This window comes from Sturnira hondurensis, unplaced genomic scaffold, assembly GCF_014824575.4.
Source record: "Sturnira hondurensis isolate 20B ecotype Veracruz unplaced genomic scaffold, ASM1482457v3 Scaffold0008897, whole genome shotgun sequence".
Taxonomy (NCBI): domain Eukaryota; kingdom Metazoa; phylum Chordata; class Mammalia; order Chiroptera; family Phyllostomidae; genus Sturnira; species Sturnira hondurensis.
Genome location: NW_028081528.1, coordinates 5,067,787 through 5,093,871, shown reverse-complemented (window position 1 = coordinate 5,093,871; position 26,085 = coordinate 5,067,787). Strand labels below are relative to the sequence as shown.

The window sequence follows — 26,085 nt, the reverse complement described above, 5'->3', positions numbered from 1 at the left end:
GGTGGTCAGATTTTGAGGTAAGGTGAGAGTAAAGAATAGTAAATAGACGTAGCGTGTGAGCAAGTAGAGTTAATCACTACAGTAATAGAATTCAGGAACCTGTAAAGTGGGCTAAGACTGGAGAGATGTGTTGTGAAGTATTTACAGTGCTATAGAAAGCAACAAACAAACAAACAAACACACAAAAAAAGGGCAAGAGAAGTGAGGAAAAAGCAATAAGTTTGGGGTGAAATGAAGAGGGACTAAAACAGGAAAAAAGAAAGGAGAGGAACAGAGTACTGAAAGATACAGCAACAATAAAATTAAAAAATATATACGATTACTGAAAAAAGTTTAAAAATAAAAGTAAAAAACAAAAACAAAAAAACAAAAAAACCCCAATAACAAAAACTCTTCCTTGTTGGTTTCAAATTGTCCAATCCGGTTTTTCTGGTTTCGGTGGGACCCCTCTGTGGACTGGGTTGTAGGCCCAAGGCGCACACCCGCCCACCAGCCAAGCTACCAGACTGGGGTGCAGGAGCCCGCCCACCTGACAGGCTGCTTTGGTCCCACGGGATCTGGTACTGTCCTGTGGCTGGGTGAGAAGCAAGTCAAGCTGCCTTCACATAACACCTCAGTCCCCTTTCCTGTAAAAACTTCTCCAGGAAGCGTGCCTCTCAGCCCAGCCCAATCCCCAACCTGACTGGTTAGGACAATGCTCCTCTCAAATTTCCTGGGCTGGCAGGCTGGTGGGCTGGCGACCACAGAGATTGCAACTGAACACGGCCCCCTGTCCTTGCCACCCTCCCTGCACACCTAGACAGACAGGTCTCTGCCACCCAGCCCCTCCTAGATGGTGAGGGAGGGAGCCAGCTCTTCCAGGGACCCCGCAGCCGGCCAATCCTCCACTGGGTGCTGGGCTCCCTACGAGTCCTCCGTAGCACTGGCCACAGACGGAAGCCTCTACACCCCTAACACAGTGGCAGCAGCGGCTCCGAGGCGTTTTGGGCTGGCCCAGGGCAGCCGGTCCTGCCACTGCCGATTTTGTCTTTACTCACAGTTGCTGGGCTCCCACCGAGTCCTCTGTGGCAGATGCCCCGACGCTGGCCATAGACAGAAGCCTCTGGGCCCTGGAAGCTGTGGCGGCAGCAGCTCCGAGGTCTTCACGCTCAGGCCAATGGCTGCTGGTCCCGCCGCTGCTGCTTTTGACTTTACTCTGGGGTGCCTGGCTCCCGAGGGCAGCCGGCCCTGCTGCTGCCGCTTTTGTCTTTACTCACAGGTGCTGGTGTCCAGATGAGTCCTCTGTGTCGGACGCCCCTGTTGCTGGGCGCAGGGGGAAGCCTCTGGGCCCCGACCGCTGAGGCAGCCAAGGCTCCAAGGTCTTTATGTGCCGGCCAATGGCTGCCGTCCTGCCGCCGCCGCCACCGCTGCCGCTGCCCTTGACTTTTCTCAGGGTTGCCAGGCTCCCGATGAGTTCTCCTTGGCAGACGCCCTTGTCGCTGGGCACAGACGGAAGGAAGCCTCTGGGCTCCAACCGCTGCGGCAGCTGCGGCTCCGAGGTCTTTACCCGCCGGCTAATGGCCGCAGCCGGTCTGGCCGCCTCCGCCCTCACCTGCGTCCTGGAGACCCCAAGGACCTCCAGCTGTCCGGCTCGTCACCACCTCTGGTCTCTTATTTTCATAAATGCTGGGGAATTGTTGGTTGGGGAATTGACTGCGCTGTTCTTCTGCAAATCTGCCAGTAATCTTAGTTAACTTTTACTGAACACTTACTATGATCCAGGCACTATGTTTAGTGTTTTAGATTTATTTTCTCTTCAGAATTCAAAACAAAATCTTAGGGAGGTACTATTTATATTGTGACATAAGAGAGAACACTGAAGCATAGAGGAGCTAAGATAATTTGTTCGTAGTCACACATAGAGTGGATATCAAACCTGGGATTCAGATTCATGTGTGATTATATTACCAACCATTTTAACTAGGATTCTCAGTTGCCAATCCAGTCCTCTTCAAAAATAAGCTGTTTCTTAAATGCAGGTTAGAACTACAGTGATAAACCAGTACATACTCACTAAATGACTAAAACTGAAGGCCAACAATACCAAATGTGACTAGGATGTGATGCATCTGAAACTGTCATACACTGCTGATACAGGAAAGCGTTCAGCCTATTTGGAGAACAGTTTGGCAATTTCATATACAATTAGCAACCCTACAGTTTAATTCCTGGGTATTTACCAAGAAAAATGAAAATGTTCCTGTGCATAAATGTTTACATCAGCTTTATTTATAACATCCAAAAATTTGAAACAATCCAAATGCCCATCAACCAATGAATTGATAAAGCATTTATGATGGATATATACAATGGAATATTACTCAGCAATAAAAAGGAATGAACTACTGATACAAAAACATAGATTAGTCTCAAAAATATTATGGTGAGCAAAATAAGACAGACAAAAGAGTTCAGATACTGTTTGATTTCTTTTGTGCGAAGTTCTAGGATAGGCAAAATTAATCTACAGTTCTATAAAGTCGATTAGTGGCTGACTAGTACTGAGAAAGAAGGGATAACTTCACAGGGACATGAGTGAAATATGAGATAATATAAATGTTCCATATTTTCCTTGTGGTGGTGGTAACATAGGCTTATATATTGTCAAAAGTCCTTGAACTGTACACTTAAAATGGATGCACTTTATTTTATATATATTATTCCTGAATAAAGTTGATTTAACAATATGTTATTTCCTATAGTTAAGTCCCTGCTGCCTAAAGACTGCCAGCCTTTACTTGTTTGAACTTCCTACCTGTTCATCATGTATATGTATGTATGCATGTTTGGTAGTATGTATTAATTTAGTTATGAGATTTTGTCCTACCTGCTTATAGACAACATTCACTTCACAAAATTGAATTATATGTATATATTTTTCTGTTTGTTTGTTCAGTCTTCTTTTGCTGACTGAATCACAGTTATAACAATTTTTGTTCATCTGATTTTGCAAAATATAATGCACCCTGCCAGAGTTGTTAAAATGCACTGCATAATGCCAAATAGTCAGATATAAGTAAAATAAACATTGGAATCAACCATTTATATTTATTGCATCTCTGGTAACAAAAAAACCCAAATAAACAACAACAACAACAACAAAAACCTCTCAAACCAGCCCCTCACCTATATGAAACTGTGGGAAAGGAGTCCTTAATTGTGACCTGGAAGTTTTAACTATGGAATCACCCTCTACTCATCTCATATAGATTCAACTGTAGTTTTTCAAATTTTGGTTGCAGATAGAAGTCGATGTGCTATATTAGGAAGAATTTAAATGCTGAAGTTCAGTGCCCTGGCTAGAATTTGAATTTGAATTTCGCCACTTACCTATGAGGTGACTATGGGCAACTGCCTAAGCTTTTTGACCATTAATTTACATATCTGAAAAGGAGAGATAATTTCATTGGAATATGAAAAATGGGAAAAGTACCTAGCATATAATCGATACTGATATCCAGTATCCATGGTTGCTGTTATTTATTGTATTAAATGCAGTATGATAAGAAGAATGAATGCTCATTTTAAAGTTATAGTCCTGGGTTTAAGTTTCTATATTCACTTACCAATTTGGGGCCTGTGGCACACTCCCGGGCCTCTTTGATTTTGTTGGTCATTTTTGAAATGGTCATAGGAATAACATTGATTTATTGTGAGGTTTATATAAAACATGACAAATTGGAGTAGTACCTGGTACAGAGTAGAAACTCGTAAATGTTAATTGATTTAAAATCCAATATTTATTGAAGCTTTCACATGAAGTATTTGGTAACTATTAAGAAGGATATTAATAACCAAGCATCATTCACCAATCATGCCTAAATATAGATATTTGTACAAACTTAGCTTAAGAAAAAAATACTGAGGTCATAAACTGAAGTTTCATTATTTTATCCAAATATTCAACATTTGAAAAATACAGCTAAGTAACTGGCCAGATAACGAAGAAAGCATTTCATAATCCTGTACACCAAATGCTCGTTCACATTTGCTGTTAATTAGATTTCTATGAAGGTCTAGAAGTGGGAAACAGAAGGCCATGCTGCTAAGAATAGCACATCACCGATCATTTCTTTTGATGGCACAACTGCTTCATCATAACTTGGTTATTAAGCAGATGTCAAAATGGACTTGAAGCTCCAGGGACTCCAGCTCTATAAAATTATTCAAAATATAAATTAAAATGACATTTTGCATGATTGGAATAATGTTATGAATTATTGCCCCACTGGGAATGCTTTTTTCTAATAAATAACAGGTAAAATAAATGAATACATATAATATATAACAGATAAGGCACCTTGTTTGAGAACAAAAAAGTTAACTCCAAGAAAATAAAGCATAATAAAGTCATACGTTCTTAAACAGTGAACACAGAAATATTAACATATTTTCCTGTAACAGTGTAGGTAGCAACACATCTTCTAAACCTCTGAATAAGAAAATAATATATTATTTGACTTATTTATTTGCTTGACACCTGGCCAAGCAGACTCAACCAAAGGTCTACATTTCTGCATAATACTCTATTTGCTGACCTGCAGGTAAAATTATTCTAATTTGGGAATCAATATATGGTTAGAGGTCAAGATGTGTCAGGCCATCATGGTTTTTAGTTAAATATGCATGTACATGTGAGACCTTTTAACTTCGAAGCACTTATTTTTTGCATTTAATTAGGAAAGATCTTCTATCGTTTTTTAGTCTTGTTTAGAATATTTAGTTTATTTTACGTAAAATGGTAGAAATTTAACTACTGGTATTTAAAATAATATAGATTGATTTAATAAAATGTAGTTAAAATAATAAGGTAAATCTCACATATACTTATTTTCTAAATAAATTATCAAAGCAATAGCCTCCATCATCATTCATATTATTTCCATCTCTTATTTTCTCTGAGAATTGTCAAAAGTTCAAACCACAGCACGATGTATTAGTTAATACAGGGCCTTCTACTTTGGTCATGGATAGGTTATACAATAAGATAGTCATAAAGCATTAATAAATATCTCAGTCATAAAGAGAAATAAATATATCAGAACAAAATAACTGAATAATAATAAAAGAACACTAGCTAGATAAGGTTCCATGTAAAGACCAGAGTAAGAATGCATTATGTGGAGAAAACCCATTACTATATAAATCTCTGCTGTGTTTCATAAGTTTTATAAGTACCTGACACATAACATCCTTTTGACTATTGTGCAATCTTTTAGAATAGTTACTTGCCCAAGATCGCCAGCTATAATGTGGTAAAGTTTTCATTGAAACCAAAATATTCTGACTTTGTGTTTGCTGTTTTTTTTATTTTTTTAATCCTCACCCAAGGACATTTTTTTCATTGCTTTTAGAGAGAGAGGAGAGAAAAGAGGAAGGGAGAGAAACATCGATGGATGACCTCACGTATGCACTGAAACAGGAGATCCTTTGCACCGGAAAGAGGGATATAGTCCACAGCCTAGGTGTGCACCTTTGTCAGGAATTGAACTTGCAACCCTTTGGTTAGGGATGACACTCCAACCAGCTGAGCCACAGTGGCCAGTGCTGTGTTTACTGTCCTTTCTGCTACTTTGAATAAAGTAAAAATCATGCAGAACTACAGTTGTTTATTTGATCAATTGATTATTCATCTTTTTTAAAATAGAAAATTTATGTTCATTAAATAATTTAGGGGTGGTTCAAATTTACTATCTAGCTAGTAGTTTATTTTTTATGGTCATGAACATTTATACTGAGTAAATCTACCATTTCTTATATTTGTGCCTCAAATGCGAATGTCTGATTTTTGAGTCACTGTTTATATTTGAATAATGGAGCTATATTAGCAAAGTAATTTACCACAATGAATGGTGTGAAAAGCTTCACTTATGACATTTGTATAAACTAAAATCAACCATGTTTTGCTTAAAAAATGATTTTTACTAGTTAAAACAAAAACTTAATGGATTATCTATGAACAATCCACATATAATTCAATAACTCTGACTTCTAACTAATTCTACAAGAATTTAAAATATGTAGACAACTATCACGTTTTTGCCTGCATTCATTTCTTTTTGTTCTGTTGTAAAAGCATCTCAACTTTCCTCAGGAGCCACACCTCCCTACTTTAGTCTAGGCTGTAGAAATGGTCACCGCAGTCCTGCTCAGTCAAAATCTTCTGGGTGCTATTAGGAGACAAGACTGCTTTCTGGTACTGGGATTACTCAGATGGAAGAAACTAGACCTAAACTTGGTGGGGCCATCTTGCTACAGGTGGAGAGAACTGGGTAGAGAATTCAGTCAAAATAGAGGAAAGGAAAGCTGAGAAATGGAGTGATATATATTCACAACAGCATTTCTTCACACCAATTGCATTCTGCTTTACTTTTGTACTTTAGTGAAATGGGCCAATATTTTATGTGTGTATATATGTATATATGTATTTTTATTTACTTATTAATTTTTTTGTTGAAATCAGTCAACTTTTTCCATTTCAAATAGTGTCAGAAGTATTACCGTATTCAATGGAAAAATTAAGAGACTGTATGAAAGTGATGATTATAGTTTCTTTTTTCTTCCTCCCTCCAGCTTCATTGAGATATAGTTGGCATATAACACTGTGTAGATTTAAGGTATATGATGTGATGATTTGATAAATCTTTATGTTATGAAATGATCACCACAATATGATAATTTAACATGTCCATCACACCACACAATGACATTTTTTTGTTATGAGAACATTTCAGATGTACTCTGTATGCCACTTTCAATGACTGCATACAGTATTATTAACTATCATCACCATGCTATAAACTAGAACTCCAGAATTTACTCAGACCTGGAAGCTTATACACTTTAACCAAAATTTCCTCATTTTCCCCGACCTGCAGCCCCTGGCAACCACTATACTACTATTTTTATAAGTTTGACTGTTTTTAGCCTCCACATATAAATGAGATCCTTCAATATTTGTCTTTTTCTGTTTGACTTATTTCACTTAGCATAATACCCTCAAGAACATCCATGGTGTCCCAAAAAGCAGGATTTTCTCCTATTTAAAGGTCAAATGATATTTACACACATATACATATATATGCATATTCGTATATGTGTGTATACATATACACTCCCATATATATATGTGTGTGTGTACATATATTCTATTAATCATGTTTTCCTTATGAATTCATCTGTACGTGAGTACTAAGGCTATTTTCATATTTTGACTATTGTGTATAATGCTCCAATGAATGTGCAAATATCTTTTCAAGAAAGTGACTTCATTTCTTTTCGATATATATATCCAGAAATGGAATTAGTGGATCATATAGCAGATCTATTTTTAATTTTTAAAAGACTCTATTTATTTATCTTTAGAGAGAGGGGAAGGGAGGACAAAAGAGAGGGAAACATCAATGTGGGTTGTGTCTTGCATGCCACCTACTGGAGAACCTGGCCCACAACCCAGGAATGTGCCCTGACTGGGAATTGAACTGATGACACTCAATCCACTAAGCCACATCAGCTAGGGCTATTTTTAATTTTTTGAGGAAACTCCACATTGTTTTCCACAGTGACAGTATCAATTTACATTCCTACCAATAGTTCATGAGGGTTCCCTTTTTTCTACATCCTACCAACTGTTGTAATATCTTGTTTTTCTGGTAATAGTCATTCTAATAGTTGTAAGAGGATATCTTGTTATGCTGTTGATTTGCATTCTTTGATGATTAGTGATGTTGAAGATGTTTTCATGTATCTGTTGGTCTTTATACTTCTTTGAAAAAATGTCTATTTACACCTTTTTGTAATTGTGCATTATGGAGTTTGGCCTCTTGTTGCCCTTATATATGACCCAATGATTTGTGTTGAAGGAAACAGGTTTGTATTAACAGTATTTCAATTTGAGGGAAGGCTGAGAGCACTCCTGCTCTGAGCCCATCTCTCCCACAAGACCCAGAACTTCTCTTGCTCCCCAGAAGACTATAAACCAAAACCATGGCCAGAAGTTCTCCACTTCCTTATCTGTCCTTAAGTCAGTCAGGCAAACAGATCTCCATCTTCTCTGACAGGAACTCTTGTGGGTTTCAGAGTCTCCATCTTCTGGCAGGAACTCTCTCTTTCAGGGTCTGAGATGCACTGCTCCTAATCCCCCTGTAGCGGTCCAGGACCCCTGTGCCATGCTCTACTGGATTATAGTGTTCCAGAGGCTGAAGCCCAGTGAGGCACTTGTCCCAGCGTCATACCCTGCCTCCAGGAACAGGCTTCCAACCATGTAGGGCCTAAGCCCCTGGTGGGCCCAGCATCTGCCTGATCCCACCATTGCTCCCGTCCATGTGGGGCCCAAGGGCCAGAGACTCAGACTGTACAAGTGCTGAAAGCCCAGAATGAGCAAGAGTTCTGAACCAAGAAAGAGAGACCCCCCAAACCAAGGCCCAAAAGCCCCATACCAAGGAAAGAGAGCCCGAACCAAGCAAGAATGAGCTTCTCTGCACCTTTGCTTTTAAAAAGGGGCCCTCCCCAAATCCCACACACATAGGAAACCAGTGGGAGTGTCCAGCTTTCCAACCAGTGGCCATGTTTGTCTTTGCCCCTCTTTCTAGGCATGGGCAGAAGTTTCCAGTCACCCTGGGTGGAGCGCCCAGCTGGGCTCCCCCCAACCCCTGCTGGGCTGTGTAATGAGCTGGCACGTGATGTTTGCATAGCCACTTCGTCTTTGTTTACAGCTTGCCCTGGGCAGCAGCCTCTTTCCACAGCCCCTCCCTTAGGGCAGGCAGGATTGCTTTGAACTGCCACTTCAGCAGCTTTCCCCACCGCCCACCCACCCTTTTGCCGGACTTGAAGTAGAGTCTCCCCTGTTCTCCAGGGATCCCAGGTCTGACCTACCCTGTTACTCTTTGCCTATGTTAAAATCAGATATTTTCTGTGCTATTGATTTGTATGAGTATAGCATCTATTTTGGGTGCTAACCCCTTATCAGTTATATGATTTACAAATATGTTCTCCCTTTATGTTGATTGTTTCTTTTGATGTGTAGAAGCATTTTAGTTTACGTACTCTTATTTATTTTTGCTTCTCTGCTTGTACTTTTGGTGTCATATCCAGAAAATCATTGTCAAGTCCAATGTCAAGGAGATTTTACCCTGTTTTCTTCAGGAGCTTTATGGGTTCAGGTCTTACATTTAAGTCCTTAATCCATTTTGTGCTAATTTGTGAGTGATGTAAGATCCAGTTCCATTGTTTTGCATGTGGATATGCAGTTTTCCCAATGCCATTGATTGAAGAGTCTGTCTTTTTAAAAAATATATATTTCTTTATCTTTAGAGGGGAAGGGAAAGAGAGAGGGAGAGAATATCAATGTATGGTTGCCCACCATGTGTTCCCTGCTGGGAACTGGCCTGCAACCCAGGCATGTGCCCTGACTGGGAATTGAACCACAATCATCTTGTTCGCAGGCTCAATCCACTAAGCTACACCAGCCAGGGCGAAGAGTCTGTCTTTTTCCCCTTGAACATTTCTAAGTACCTTGTAAAATGTTAGTTTGACGTATATACATGGGATTATTTTGGGGCTCTCCATTATGTTTCACTGGTCTGAGGTTCTGCTTTTTTGCCAATACTTTATTATTTTTATTACTATGGCTTTGTAGGGTGATTTAAAATCAGGAAGCATGACACCTCTAGCTTTGTTCTTTTTCTCAAGGTTACACTAGCTATTTGGGGTCATTAGTGGTTGCATATGAAGTTTAGGATTGTTTTTTCTATATTTATTTTATATCTATTTTATTTCTATATCTATATCTATTCTCTCCCTCTCTCTTAAAATGCCATTGGAACTTTGATAGGAATTGTTTTGAATTAATAAACGGCTTTGAGTATTATGGGTATTTTAACAATATTAATTTTTTAATCCACGAACATGGGACATTTTTCCACTTATTTGTGTCTTCTTTGGTTTCCTTCATTAATGTGTTAGAGTTTTTATCTCCTTGGTTAATTTTATTACCAGTATTTTATATTCTTGATGCTACTGTAAATGGAATTTTTTCTTTATTTATTTATCAGGTAGTTCGTTGTTGGTGCATAGAAATGCAATGGACTTTTACATGTGGATTTTTCTATCCTGAAACTTTACTAAATTCATTTAAGTGTTCTGAGTGTTGAGAATTTTTGCATCTATATTTATCAGTTTTCATCTCTTATATAGTATCCTCATCTGTCTTTGGTATCAGGGTATTGCTGGTATCATAAAATGAATTTTAAAGTGTTCTCTCATCTTCAATATTTGAGAGTTTGAGAAGAGTTGATATTAATTATTTTTTAATATTTGGTGAAATTCATTGAGGTACCATCTGTTTCTATTAGTGGTATCCCAAATTCACCTTTCATTTTTCCTTTTGCTCTTCTGACTGGCAATTTCAAACGACTTATCCTCTAGATCACTAATTCTTTTTCTGCTGAGTGGAATTTGTTGTTGATGTTCTCTATTGAATTCTTCAGTGGAGTCATTGTATTCTTCAACTCTATGTTTTTGCTTCTATTTCTTTGTTAAACTCTCAGTTTGTTTATGCATCTTTTTCCTAATTTGTTAAGTCATCTGTGTTTCCTTTTACTTTATTGAAATCTTTAAGAGGATTATTCTGAATTTTTTGTCAGACAGTTCATAGATCTCCATTTATTTAGAGTCAATCACTAAAGATTTATTTATTTCCTTTAATGACGTAATGTTTCCTTGATTAATCATAATCTTTGTGGTCTTGCATTGTCTGAACATTTTAGGAAGCAAGCAGCTCTTTCAAATTTTACAGACTGGCTTAGGCAGGAAAATTCCTTGTGAGTCAGAGATTTTATTCAGAGGTTCTAGGTGGGCTGACTGGTATCTTCTGTGAGCAGACTTGCTGCTGGAGTCTTTGGGTAGGCTGTTCTCAACCTGGGTCAGCAGGTGAGCAGGCCTGGTGATTGAGTCCACATATGTGTCCGGATCCTAAGTCCTCAGGAGTCAACTAAGTTCAGGGACACACTAAGGATGGACCTGGTGTCTGTGCCTCCAGGGACTGCCCTAGTCCTAGGGCATGTCTTGGGCCTGGGGCCATGGGAATTGGCCTGTAGCCTGAGGCCTCAGGGGTCAGCATGAAGGTTTGGGCTATGGAAAGCTTTGTGTCACTTGGGTGGGCTGGGATTGCAGTAATTGGTCTGACACTGTCACCACAGAACCTGGGTTTGGAGGAGCCTGCCTGGGGCTGCAGGAGTTAGTCTGGCATTGGTGCAGGTGGGTCCTGTGGTTCATGATCACATCAGGTTCTCATTTTACTCTCCTTCCTCCACAGGGAGGGTGTTTCTCTCTGCATTGGGCTCCCCGGGCAAGGGAGAGAGTGATGGAGGTAATATGAAAGTATCTTTCCTACTCTTTTCAATGTGTCTTAAATCTCTGCTCCATCCAGAAGCTGTGATCCTTTTAGAACCCTTAGCTCTCATGGAGGGGTCTTCATGCTTGGATAGTTGTTCAAATTAATGTTTTGGGGAGGATACAAGTATTGGAACTTCCTATACTACCCTTTTGCTGACATCACTCTCCATTTGTGAGCCTCCAAAATACTACATCCTAAGACAGCTTCCAGCCTGGAGCAATAGGATCTCAGAAGAAAGAGCTTAATAGTGTATTAGCAAAATCAAGGGTTGGTGGGAAAGGAAGGGAGTTCTTTAATAGCTATCAAGAAGAAATTTTAACTTTGTTAAGGGACTCCTTAACAAAGTGGTTGTTTCTAAATGTCAAATCTACTTCCAAAAGATAAAGATTTGATTTCCATTTCAGGCCAGATGGCATAATAGGGACTGTATTATTTTCTACTTGCCTTCACCTTATTCCTTGAGGTACTACCACACCACCATTCTCCTTCCTCCTACCCTGTCCCAGGGTGTTCTTTTTTTTCTTTTCACATTGAAAGACAACTTTCCCTGAAGCATAGGGAGAGTAGTCTTAGAAACCTCCACACTGAAGCATTTCACATACGAGCTCTTTGTCATCCTGCCTCACTACCTCGCTACCTCACTGGTATGGAGGAAGTAAGAGTAGGTTAAAGCTGGAGTGACCTAGTTTCTTAATTATAGTAGATTAACATAACCATTTGTTAAGAGGCAGAATAATGAATGAGTAGTGAAAAGGTAGTATTTTTGACTCTTCCTTCACTTTTTTTTTGTTGTTGTTGCAAGTTTAACTCTTTCTTAAAACTCACTTTGGTGGTGATAAACTTTGAGGATGGTTCAGCTGATATTCTATTTTGAACAGTTGTACAGTCATACAGACCTTGAGTAGGTCCTCAGAAGTACCAGACTCTCTTTCAGTTTCTGGAGTTTGCCTATATTAGTGCCTCCTTATAAAATATTCTTTGTGTCACCTTTTCCTTACCTATCTTCTAGCCTTCCTCCAGATATCAGCTCAGATATCACTTCCTCCAGGAAAGCTTAGAGCTCTGGTTTGGCATAGATGTTACTTCTATACATTCCCTAAACATTCTCTGTTTACATTTACTGTAGCCTTATGATTCTGTGTTGAAATTGCCTTTTCTTTTCTGATTCTCCTACTGAATGTTAAGCTCCTTTGGGCCAGGATTGTATCTTGTTCACTCTTGTACACTCAGTGTTTAGCACAGTGCCTAGCACATGCAAGCTACTAGTCCAAGGTTACATAGTCAGTGAGTGGCAGATGTGGGGTTTGAATTCAGCTCTGCCTGCCTATGGGGCTTTGTGTGTGTGTGTGTGTGTGTGTGTGTGTGTTGTGTTGAGAAACACTACCTCTCCCTCCCAAACACACTCAGCTAAACATAACTATTAAAGTGTAGTCTTGAAAGTATTGAATGGTTCAGATCGTTAATCTTTGTTAGGGAAAGATCCCCAGCTAAAGTAAATCATTCTAAATCCCTCCACTGAAGTGTGACAAAAGTTGGCACCACCTGTGGCATTTCTACAGCTGGGTGCTTTGGCCAAGGAATGGGCCTCTTTGTGCTTGCTGTGTGGTGGACAATAATAATACCTAAGATCCAGCCATGTGGAATGGATATGTCACAAATGAATTGCACAATTGTGTTCTTCCCCAATCAAATGAGCTTATGCCACAAAATACATCTAGAATATGACTTGTTCATTTATGTGAGCATTTATGCTTTGTGAGTGTTTCTAATACTGAAAGGAATTACATTTTAAATCTTTTCACTTAAGTGTATTTTAAGAATTGTCATTATGTGTTGTAATTCATAATGTATCTGTGCTACAAGACAACGTGCGTTTTAGTCTCAATTGCAATGTGAATATTGCAAGAGTTTTTAAGTGTTTTTTTCTTCTTAATCATTTCAATGTTCAGCTTCCAGATTGTGAGAGCATTACAGACACTACAGCTGTAGGGACAAAAAAGAGTTTGATGATAATTCCTACAGCTTACAGAGTGTGTTCTATACCCTCATCAGTGAGAAAGTTTATGTGTAATCTAGATGGTACAGGCCAAACACATAATTTGATTATTATAATTGTTCATACTTTTTAATGTGTTTGATGTCTAAAAACTCTAATTGGCAAGTATCTACTTAGAGCAAAGAGTCAATCACACAGTGTTTTAAACAAGATTTGAGATAAAAAATTTAAGGTAGGAGATTTAGCCTCAAAACACATATTTCTGAGATCTCTTAAAAATCAGCTGATCTGGGACCAGATGCCCATGCAGCATAATACCATGGAGTGCTATAGCATCAGCCTTTCAGGCTGATGAAATGTCTCTTTTCAGGCACATGTGTCTCCTTTCAGGCACATCTATCAGTCGTCCATGACACCATGCATTTCTCCTTTTTGTATTACCTCCTCGGCCCTCTTGGCATTCATCTCTTCATATCTGGGCTAAAGTATTGCTGTTTGTATAAACAATGATAGCTTTTCAACCAATTAAATGGATCCAAACAACACCCATTTTCAAGACTAATAGCTATTGAGTTTTTAAATCTTTTTTAAGTGTTAAAAATAAGATGACATCACAATGGGAATAAGTGAACTTTTGGTCAATATTATTTTTTATATGACTTCATTTAGTTTAGTAAGAATTTTTGGAACATCCATGAAGCCCTGGGGATACATTCATCCTTCTTCAAGTAACTTACAGACATTCTCTGCCTGTGTCAGTTAGCTGTCAACAAACCAGTGTTAGGGCTGTGGATTGGGATTCGGTAGATTGAAACCTGTTTAAATAAAACAGAGTTGAAAGTATTCAACTTTTTAAAAGCTAGCAATTTTATGTATTATTAAATTTTAGAGAGAGAGAAAAAGGGAGAGAGGGAGAGAAACATCAATTTCTTGTTCCACTTATTTATGCATTCATCGGTTGATTCTTGTATGTGTCCTGACCAGGAATTGAACCTGTAACCTTGGCATATCAGGATGATGCTCTAACCAACTGAGCTACTTGGCTAGGGCCTAAAGCTATTTACTTCAAAATATGTTAGTTCAAAATAAAGATAATAAGAGTTATCATCAAAATTAAAGGGATCATAAATCTTTAAATTATATTCTTTTATTTTGAAAAATACCTATTTTATGAGGAAGTATTTTTCTTCTTGGAATAAAAGAGAGTCGTTGAAAAGTAAGGTTCACTTGTTCTCTCCCTGAGCATAGTAATAAAAAGTAGGTCATTGCTTTCCACACCAAATTAACTAAAATATGTTAGCCTTGACCTTAAAAAAAAAACCACATTGTTAATGCTAAAATGGCCATGGTGTTCTTCATTTATTCCTTAGTTGGGAAAGAGCTGTTTACATGTTCTTTGTCCTGATTTATTGCCTTCAGAATGCTTCATTGTTTCTTCTGCTTTCAAGACAGAGCACAGAGATTTGCCACATTCTGGTACCAACTTTCCTGGCTGTGGCCCTTATGTGGTATTTTGACTTTGGAATTCCTCAGTAGTCTGATCTAATTTTCTACAATCATGGCAACATAATGAAATAAACCCAGAATGAATAGGAAAACTTAAATCAGTTATTAAATGAAGTCTATCGATTTACTTTTTTACTCCCAAACTTCTTACTTTCCTTTCTAAATCCTGTGGTCCTTACAACCAATACCTCTTCTCTATAAGACGACACTGGTCTCTTAGGTAAGTAGAAACTTTATACTCACTGGTATTTCCCCATAACCATGGGGACTTTCTTGAAGACTCTAACAAAATCTGCACACATAAATCCTTATTTTTGCTCCTAAAGTTCAGTCTGAATGGAACCCTAGTACCTTCTTATCCATTTAGTGAATTCCTGACTTTCTCACTTCTGCTCTCACCATTCCGCCAGTAGATTCAGGTTAGCCGAGGCCTCTGAGAAGATATTCATGGCCAAGTGCAACAGAGCCTCATCAGTCTCTGTCTTCCTTGACCTTTCCACAGTGTTTGACCCTCTCCTTGAAACCTCTCTTACCTTGAGTGACATGACAATCTCCTAGTTTTTGTTTCCCTTCTTACCTAGTTTTTAAATTTTTTCCACCGATTTTCCTTTTGCCTATCCCTTAAATAGAGTAAAACACATTTTACTTTTAGGCCTTTCATGTACTAACCTCTTCTTTGATGGATCTGCTACATACTTATAGACAAAGACACACTCCTATGCCACTAGCTCCCAAAGCTGTATCTTTCTCTCTTGCCCCCAAGCCCTAAATACACATTTATGTGGACAATAGTATGTCAAATTCAACACATATTTTTGCACTAAAGACTGATCTTTCTCTTTTACTCCTGATTTTGGGGAAGAGTATCTTTACATATGTAAAAACTCAAGCTGAGGCCTGGGACTAATCCTGATCAGCTCTTTCTTAATCTTGAGTTCATTCATTTACTCCAGGGAGGTAGAGAGCACTAACTTTCTGTTCCAATAGCCTGCCGTCCACCCCACCTGCTGCCATCTTGAAATGCACTCCCCAAATCTTTCACCTTGACAGCCTAATTATTCTCAGGGTCTGACCTTGGGCTTTTTCCACCTTCACTGAAGATCTAGCCAATGATTTCTTAAATCATAAATCTGTTTTCATTACTCTAAACAAATAAACAAACAAGCGAGCAAACAAGCAAAAAGCCTTTCACAGGCTCATTACCTATAACAGAGGTTTTGAAACTTTTTTTTCTATAAAGGGAATATTAAGGGGAAGCCTACACAGATAAAAGCTAAGAAGATTTTATTTCCCAGCAGGCGCTGAGGGGACTTTTAATTTGAAAACAACTGGCCTGCAATATGAAATACAGATTTGTCCATATGACAAACAAGGGCCTCCTTATCTTACCTTCCTGGCTTTTCACTGAGCTTTCTGGTGAAGGAGGCCTATTATCAAAACAAATTGCAATCTGAACCAATGGGATAATTAATGGGTGGAATTGGGTCTATATTTTCATATACTTATTTTTATTTTCCATAAGCCTTAATTAAAAAGCTAAATTAGCAATACTTCAAATTATAAATTAATAACCATACATTTTAAATACTTGTACTATAAACAGCTTCATTATTTTCTATAATTTTAAAGAGATTCTGCTTCGAATACTTACCAGTTTTATTTTGCAGAACAGATAGTCAAAAGAGGAAACTCAGATTTTTGTAGATCATAATTGCATAACAGAATTACCTCACTGCTTATCCTGTCTTTCTCTCTGCCGGCCATCGATAATTTCCTAGGTGTAAAGCTTTGTTTGAAGACACTGAGCGTCTTTCCATGCCCCGCATCCGCTTCTCACCTACCGCATCCCCCTCTATAATCCTAGCCCATAAAATAAAAAATCTGAGTCTGCTAAATAGGTAATCAATAGGGTAGAATTGTTAGTGAACTGAATCAAGCACAGCAGAGAAAAGCTTGTTATCATCCAAGTCATCCATGGGAGATACGAAAGTTACATACTTTTTGGTATAAATTCTCACATTCAGTTGTAGAACCAAGTCTACAGTCTAGATCTCCAGGCTAATATTTGTGCCATACCATGTTGTTGCTCATATTGAGTTCAACCAGCGATTTATTTGACTGGTGTCTGTGCTCTGCATATAAATATAGTGCCTCAATATTTCACAAATTTTAAAGGCATATTTATTCATTCCACAAATAGTTATTGAACACCTATTATGTGCTACAGATATAGCTATGAACAAAATGGATAAGTTCCTTGCCTTCACAGGGCTTAAATTCTAATAAGGGGGGATAAATAGTAAATAAACTGACAAATCTATAATGTAATAATAGGTATTTAAAGCAGGATAAAAAGATGGAGAATTTTTTAGAAAATGACTTTGTGAATGAGTTGCTTGTGATTCTTTTTCAAGTGAAAATGAAATTGATATATTTTGGGGGAAGTACAAACAGCAGGTATGCTTTTATCCATCTTGAGCCTTGGACTTAATTCAGTGTATTCACACACTCATGAACACACAAACACAAAGTGTGTTAGTGAGCTTGTGGTGAGAATGCGTTGTTAAAATGCTGTTTTAAATACAGATGTATCTCTTTTCATTGTGCGTGGTGCCATTTCACTTCAATAGGTTTCAAAGACATTGTCACTTGACAGTGTTAGCACATCTAACCATTGAGGCAAACTTTGAAAGGTCAAGAGAGATAGGAAAAAATACTACAGAATGACTTTGCAAAACAGAAAACACACCGGGTCTGCGCACGATTGTGAAGACGCTTTCCTATCTCCGGGGAATTCCAGTGTGCCACAAAGAGGTACGTTTCCTCTTATGCTTTCTCTCATCCTCTTTTATTAGGAGAGAAAATGATGGTGTTCATAACTCCTAATGACACAAAGGCAAGCGGCAAATGTTTTCTCTGCTCCCCGCCCCCCTTATCTTAAATAACTGGGAATTTCCCTCTACAACTGAAAAAAAGAACATCAAGTTAGTAATAGCTAGTATCGAGCCCTGACTATGTCCCAGGCACAAGGAAGTACTAATCACTAATAACTTCCTGGTATAGTACATATATAAGTACTTTTTTCATGAGTTATTTCCTTTAATGAAAACAAAACCCTTATGAGTTAAACATTAACTTTTTCCTTTTTAAAGATTTTATTTATTTATTTTTAGAGACAGGGGAAAGGAGAAAGAAAGAGGAGAGAAACATCAATATGTGGTTGCCCCTCAAGTGCCCCCAACTGGGGACCTGGCCTGCAACCCAGGCATGTGCCCTGACTGAGAATCAAACCGGTGACCCTTTGGTTCACAGGCCAGCACTTAATCCACTGAGACACACCACCCAGGGGATTTCAACATTTTTTTTAATATATTTTATTGATTATACCATTACAGTTGTTCTATTCCCCCCCTTCATTCCCCTCCACCCGCACCCTCCCTCCCCCACCATTCTCCCCCCCTTAGTTTATAACCACGTGTCTCAAGTTCTTTGGATTCTATATTTCCCCCACTATTCTTGCCCTCCCCCCTATCTATTTTCTACCTACCATCTATGCTATTTTCTGTGCCTTCTCCCCCCTTCTCCTCCTCCCACTCCCCTGTTTCTAACCCTCCATGTGTTCTTCATTTCTATGGTTCCACTCCTGATCTAGCTGTCCTCTTGGTTTGCTTTTGTTTTAGGTGTGGTTGTTAATAACTGTGTGTTTGCTGTCCTTTCACTGTTCATATTTTTCATCTTCTTTTTCTTATATAAGTCCCTTTAGCATTTCATATAATAAGGGCTTGGTGATGATGAACTCCTTGAACTTGACCTTATCTGAGAAGCACTTTATCTGTCCTTCCATTCTAAATGAAAGTTTTGCTGGATAAAGCAATCTTGGCTGTAGGTCTTTGGATTTCATGACTTGGAATACTTCTTTCCAGCCCCTTCTTGCCTGTAAGGTCTCTTTTGAGAAATCCGCTGACAGTCTGATGGGTACTCCTTTGTAGGTGACTGTCCCCTTATCCCTTGATGCTTCTAGGATTCTCTCCTTCATTTTGGTCTTGGCTAATGTAATTATGATGTGCCTTGGTGTGTTCCTTCTTGGGTCCAACTTCTTTGGCACTCTCTGAGCTTCCTGGATTTCCTGGAAGTCTATTTCCTTTGCCAGACTGGGGAAGTTCTCCTTTATTATTTGTTCAAATACGTTTTCCACTCGTGGCTGTTTCTTTCCCCCTTCTGGTACCCCTATAATCCGGATGTTGGAACGTTTAAAGATGTCCTGGAGGTTCCTAAGCCTCTCCTCATTTTTTTGAATTCTCATTTCTTCATTCCTTTCTGGTGGGATGTTTTGTTCTTCCTTCTGGTCCATTCCATTGATTTGAGTCCCAGTTTCCTTTCCATCACTATTGGTTTCCTGTGCATCTCCCTTCATTTCAATTAGTTTAGCCTTCATATGTTCCTCTAATTTGTGACTTTGTTCCTCTAATTTGTGACTATAATCTACCAGTTCTGTGAGCATCCTGATAAATAGTGTCTTGAATTGTGCTTCTGAGAGTCTGGCAATTTCTCGGTCGCTTAGAGTTATTGGCTCTGGGACTTTGAGTTCTTCTTGCACCATCTTTCGGGTTGTTCGTGCCTGTTCCATAGCAGGATCAGAGCCCTAAAGTGTTCACTAGAACAGGGCAACTAAGTCGCTGGGTTGTGACGCTGTATGTGGGGGCGGGGTCAAAGAGGGACTCTGGCGACCTGTCTGCTGCCGGCCGCCCTGGCCCTCACTGGTGCCGCAGTTTCTGCCGTCACCAGGCCCACACGTTTCGTCCCACTGCACTCGAGTGTGCCACAGCCGTCAGCCCTCGCCCCCTGGTGCCTGCGTGGTCTGTCTCACTGTGCGCGAATATACGCCCGCGGTCTGCCCCACACCCCAACTGGTTCCCGTCTGCCTGCGCATCTGGGTCGGGGGCCCTGTCCTGCCCGACCCTGCTCGCTGCTGGCTCCGCCCCTCTTACCATCCCCGTTGAAGGGTTAGATGTAGTCGGACTTCCGTATAATTCAAGTTTCTGTCCTTTGGTTGTGTCTTTGTTTCTCCAAACCTTTGTTGTATTCAAACTTGGTTGTGGGAGAAGGCACAGTGTTTCCACCTATGCCTCCATCTTGGCGGAGGTCCCGGATTTCAACATTATTATGTTCATGTTGCAGGTAGGAGTCCTAAAGTGGTTAAATATCTTGCTCAAGGTTATACATGTACTCAGGGGAGCCAGATATGGATCCTAGCAAGTGGACTTAGGGCCTCAAGTCTTTTTTTAAAATTCTCATCTGAGGATACATTTTTATTGATTTGAGAGAGAAGGAAGAAAGTGGGGAAGAGAGAGAGATAGAGACAAACAGACAGTCATTGATGTGAGGGAGAAACATCGATCAGTTGTCTCCCCTATGTGCCCCAACTTGATATCAAACACACAACCTAGGTATGTGCCCTGATTGGGACTTGAACCCACAACATTTTAGTGTTCACAATGCTCCACCCAGTTGAGGCACCCAAACAGAGAAGCCCCAAATCTTAAACACAGCCATCTGAATGAGTCTTTTATTTCTTAAAAATATAGTTCTAGATCAGCTTCTAAGTATAAAGTCAGAAAAAAAAAAGAACTCTATGAAGTATGAGGCACAGCATGTCTGAGGGAAGTAAGTGGTCATGATCAGGAAGAAAGCAGTCTAGCATGGTGAAAGAATGTTGTTTTTCTAAGTATTTCTCTGCTCTTCCAGAGAAGTAGAACATAACAGCACAGGTTGATGTAAACTGAAACCTTGGAGAAAATTAGATAATTTTTTCCTTGCAGGAGTTTTTTTTTTTGACAAGTATGTTCAGAAGAGCATTTATAAATTGTGCTTGGAAAGACCAGGGAAAAGCCTTACAAATATCAGCCAGAATTAAAAGGGTACTTGTGGTTGGTGGGTACATGAGCTGTATAGCATGGCTTTCTGGGCCGTGCTTCTTCTTCCTTCTGTGGCTTCTAGGAGTGAAATTATTCCCATTTGCAAGCAAGTCTATGGTGACGCATTCATTAACTCAACCAATATTTAGTGCACATCTACTTTACAGCTAGCATGGAGCTACACGTTTGAAATACATAAAAATCAGAGTGAATTCTCTATTTAGAAGACTTTATGGAATGTTCCTTCTTCCTATAATCATTTAACACATTTCATGACAGTAAATTGTATGTGATATATGCTTGCTTCAGGCTTACAACTGTAAGCAAGGGAAAATATCTTGCCGAGCTTACACACTGGGCATCCTAACGAGGAGCCAGGAGATACATAAACAAATACAGGTAAATTCTGAGTGTTGCTCTGATGGATCAGGGAGGGGCGGTGAAAGAGGACAATGGAATGTCCCTTTTTGGAGGACAGATCAAGAAAACCTCCCTGAAGGGGCGACATACAAACTGAGATGGGAAAATGAGTTTGGGACAGTCTTGAAAAAGGCAGTCGTAAAGAAAGGGATGTTCTACAAAATAACAGGCTGACAATCTTCAAAAGTGTCAAAGTCATAAAAGTCAAGGAAACACAGAGGAACTACTTCACACTGAAGAAAATGAACAAGACGCGACAACTTAATACATACAGTATGTGATACTGGATCAATCTTTTTGCTATAAAGGATGTTATTGCATCTAGTAAATCTCCAGTTGGGATTTGGCAATTAGATGGTAATAATGGGTGAGTGCTTCTGATTAGAATGGCTGGATACTGGTTTGTGTAGAACCATGTCGTTGTTTCTAGGGAAGATTCGCTAGAGTGTTCAGGGGTGACTGGGCATGATGTTAGCAAGTTACCCTCCGACTGTTCAGTGGTGGGGTTGTGGGGAGATTTTTGTATGTATTTTATAAGTATTTTGTGGGAATAAGTTTCTTTCAAAATAAGAAAACCTAAGTAAATAAAAGGGCACAGATGAAGCTAGGGGAAAAAAAAGTCCAGACAAAAGACATGAAAGGCTTTATGTGGGAAGTAGGAGATATAGGGGAAGGAGGACTAAATAGCTTTAGGTAGATTTAAAAAAACTTATTTACAGAGACAAAGCAACATGTTTCAAAGACTTATTACTTCTTACTTGCAAAGACTGTTATACTTTTTTCCCCAATTTTTTTATTTAATTATTTTTCAAGTACAGTTTTCTGTCTATTACTCCCATCCCACCCCTGTGCTCCCCCCCTTTTCTCCCATTTCCACCCTTCTCAGCTGTTGTCCATGTATCCTTTATATATGTTCCTCTAAATCCCTCCCCTATTTCCCCTGAAATTCCCTCCCCTCTCCCCCCTGATCACTGTCAGCCTGTTCTCTATTTCAGTGTCTTTGGTTATATTTTGCTTGCTTGTTTGTTTTGTTGTTTAGCTTCCTGTTAAAGGTGAGATCATATGGTATTTGTCCTTCAACACCTGGCTTATTTCACTCAGCATAATGCTTTCCAGTTCCATCCATGATGTTGCAAAAGGTAGGAGCTCCTTCTTTATACTTTCTTGTTTTCAAGACAATGAGGTGAGCGTGAAATAGACTGAAGATCCAGGAGGAAGCAAGAGGAAAACAATTCTTCTCAAATTTTACCAGGTAGTCAAGATACTAAGGGGTAAATTGTATTTCCCGAATACTCTCCAAAGACTAATATATCAAGGTAAAAGCATAGGCTACACATTTTATACTTGCAAGAATGTTATTTTCCAACAGTAAATTGAGACCCTGGGGATTGTAAAGTTGTTATAAACAAGCACTTTGAAACTTCAATTAAAAGGCTTTATTGAAAATGTTTGTCATGACAATACCGCACTTAGTGTTTCAGTGAAGTCATTGCTGAGGTCAATATCTGTGGAAAAATGATGTAATTTTTGTTTCAGTTCAAAAATGACAGAAATAGATTTTCACTAATGATTACTTCCTTATTTTAACAAGGTACTTTTTAGTATTGTCACCCTAAGATGCTGATACCTCATTACTTGGCAAATTTTTATGGTTTTCAGACCTCTGAGGTATAGAATGAAGACTTTATGAATCTCTAACTCACTCAGTTTCATTCTTTATATGACTGATTGAAAATTAACTCATGAGGAACCACCAACAATGTGGTTGAAAATATGGTCAGCTTCTAGGTTGTTAAAAGAACTCCATATATACACACATGCACACATGCCCTAAGCACACACATGTGTGCACACACACATGAAAGCCATGTTTTCATTGAGTGTGGACTTAGGAAAGACCAGAGAGTGAGGAGATCAACCTTTCTGTTTTATGCTTATAGTAAGTGAGCCTCTAGTCAGAATATTCTTTAAAGAATGTTGGAATATGCCCAGATTACTCTACAATACTGCCTTGTGCCTGTCTGCTGGGGAAATGGCTCCTATAGGGGCTGGAGGGGAGCACTGTCTGCGAATCTCTGGTTTTCATCTCTCCTTTCTTTGACACAACCTCAATCCAATTCTTTCTCTGATACTTAATTTTCTATATCCTTGCTTCTCAGGGTGGGGTCCCTGAAGCAGCAGGGTCACCTTGGAGCTTGTTTGAAATGCAAAATGCAAGCTCCACCCCCCGGCCTGCTAAACCACAAATCTACGCTTTCTAAAAATTCTTGTTTATTCTATTACAGTTGTCCCAGTTTTCTCCCCTTTGTCCTCCTTTGCTCAGCCCACACCCCTGCAGTCAATCCCCACACTGTTGTCCATGTCCGTGGGTCATTCATGCATATTCTTTGACTAGTTTCTTCCCATTCTTTCCACCATCCCTTCCCCCTTTTTAACCACAAGTGTTATATGTACTTTCCAGTTTTAAGCCCTCCCCTACATTCAAACATGCACAGAGTTTCCCTACCTTGAAAAACTACCATCAGACCTTATCCCTGTTTTTTTGCTGTAATTATGTTTTTCTTTTCTTTTCATGGCCACTTCATGCTGCTTCATACATTGCAATTCCTTTCTGCTTTCTGCTCCATAACACCCTGGAATCTGAGTTCATGTCCATCTGTAATGCATGCATGAAAGTCATTGCCCTTCAGCATCCTTTCACCTTATCTCACCTACCACCCACCACCTTCCCCTTCTCAGATCATGGGGTTCACACCCCTCCCCTAGGATGCAGTGGACCCTGGTTAAGTCAAACAGTTGATCACATTCCTCCTGGCCAAAGTGATTGGTGCCTGCAGCTGGATGGGCTTGTGACCAGACTTGCTTGGGACTTCTGGGAGGGAGACTGTTTACTTTTACTTCTGTGGAGTTTCAGGATGACGGGATATGAGTTCAGGAGTTTCTCCTTCAATCCATCCTTTTTAGGCCCTGCTAGAAGTGACCTCTGCCCTGGACCCCTTGCTCTTGTCCTCTTCCTGCTGTGTGTGCTTCCCATTGGTCAAGGCATCTTCAAGGCCATGGGGATGGACCAGGCAGAGCCCATGATACCCCCTTAGCCAGGGACCCAGGACTCTGGGATTCTCTGTCCAGTTGACCACATGACTTCTTCCAAGCCTCCTGCATTTCTTGGGCTGCTCCTGAAGTGCTTCTTGCTGCTGCTGGTGTGTGTGCTTATTGGCCAGAGGGGTGACTACAGGAAGCTGGTGTGGACAGAGCATGCTCCTGCCGGCCGTGTGTTCACACACATCTGTGAGAATCCCCTCATGGCAAGGCGGGGTTCAGGTGAAGACAGGAGCAGCCCCCAACAGCCATCACTGTTTATTGCTGGTAGCAGATGAGACTTATTCCACCCCCCACTAAACATTGCCACAGCTTTTCCTCTGTTTGCATGTTCTTTGGGCACTACTGACTTCCCTAAAACTTAGAAAACTCAGTTCTCAACTGAGTGAACCTGAGAGTCACCCTAGATTCTTCCTGTGCCCTCAGGTCTCCTCACCCTCAGGACCGTTCAAGTATAAATTGTTTTTAATCAGCAATTTCTTTGGTCCCTCACTGTAAGTGTCCTGGATTACTTCAGTAGATTTCAAACTAGTCTGAAGTGCATTTTCTACATAATCAAAAAAGTGAACTTCTAACAGCAATTCAAGTATATACATTTGTCTACTCATTAATCATCAGTGCTTCCTCACACAGTCTTTTGATGGCTTACAACCCCCTCATGCTCTGTCCCTCAATTACATGTCCAGGCTACTCCATTAATTAACGCCATATTTCTTGTCTACTTTGTGGTAGGCAGGATTATAGCAGTGAGGATGCGGCAGTGAACAAGACAGGTGCCCGCGTTGGAAGAACTACTAAGGACAAATCGTTGGTAAACAAACAAACAGAGAAGCCAATAAGGGAAATTAAAAAATATTGATGAAGTCCATTCACAGAATGAAACTGGGGCTATTTGCCAAAGAGTGACAGGGTGGTTCAGTTGAGCTGTATGGTTTGAAAAACTTTTCTAGGAGTGTGTCGTTTCAGCTGAGACTTGAATGGCTAGAACCCGTGCATGCGGTGCAGCCGAGTAAGCCTTCTGAACGGAGCTCAAGGAGCATGCCAGGGCCCTAAAGGAAGAACTGCTGCCCACTCTTTGGTTCACACTGTGTGCCTCAACTCAGCCTCACACTTGCAGTTCCTTCAGTGTGCCAGGTTATTACAAGCCTCCGTGGCTTTGTGTGCCCAGGTCTGTCTGCCAGGGGTGCCCTGACTTTCGTGCTACCCAGCCAGTTACTACGCACCTCGCCAGCCCCTTGCCAAGCAGGTCGAGGTGCTCCCTCCCCTTTCCTTGCACGGATTTCCGCTATAATAATCCTGTTGTAGTATGGACATTTTCTTAAAGGCAGAGGGCATGTTGCATCATCCTGTTTCTCTAGAGCCTTGCATATACTAAACATGCAATGAATATTTATTTAGGTGGATGAAGGAAATGTTCTTTTGAAACCCTTTCATCTATTTAAATCCCCATGCCACTTTATTCTAATTCTTTTCACATATCCTGTAACTTCCTTAATATTCTCTTTAGTGGGGTTTTTCTATTTTTCTCCCCATATAGTCTTTAGTATTCTCTAGGGTTGAAGGTTTATTCACAGCTTTCTAGTTCAGACCCCTGGAATTTCTAGAACTTCAACAACCACTTCTGTGTTTGTTCATTACAAAATTTTTTCCAATAAGATGCTAATGTTTCCTTTAAAAATTCTTTATTCATATTAATTCAGTTGACTTTCAGTTTC

The 26,085-nt window shown here is 39.8% G+C and overlaps 1 protein-coding gene across 1 annotated transcript in view; it reads left to right on the top strand.

Moving 5' to 3' along the window:
• The window catches only part of MACC1 (MET transcriptional regulator MACC1), a 103,784-nt gene that overhangs the window by 3,543 nt on the left and 74,156 nt on the right, over window positions 1–26,085 (top strand). Inside the window, exon 2 of the mRNA XM_037056296.1 lies at window positions 5,394–5,504. Coding sequence (XP_036912191.1) covers window positions 5,432–5,504 — 73 coding nt within the window. The 5' untranslated portion in view covers window positions 5,394–5,431. The remainder of the gene's footprint in view (window positions 1–5,393; window positions 5,505–26,085) is intronic.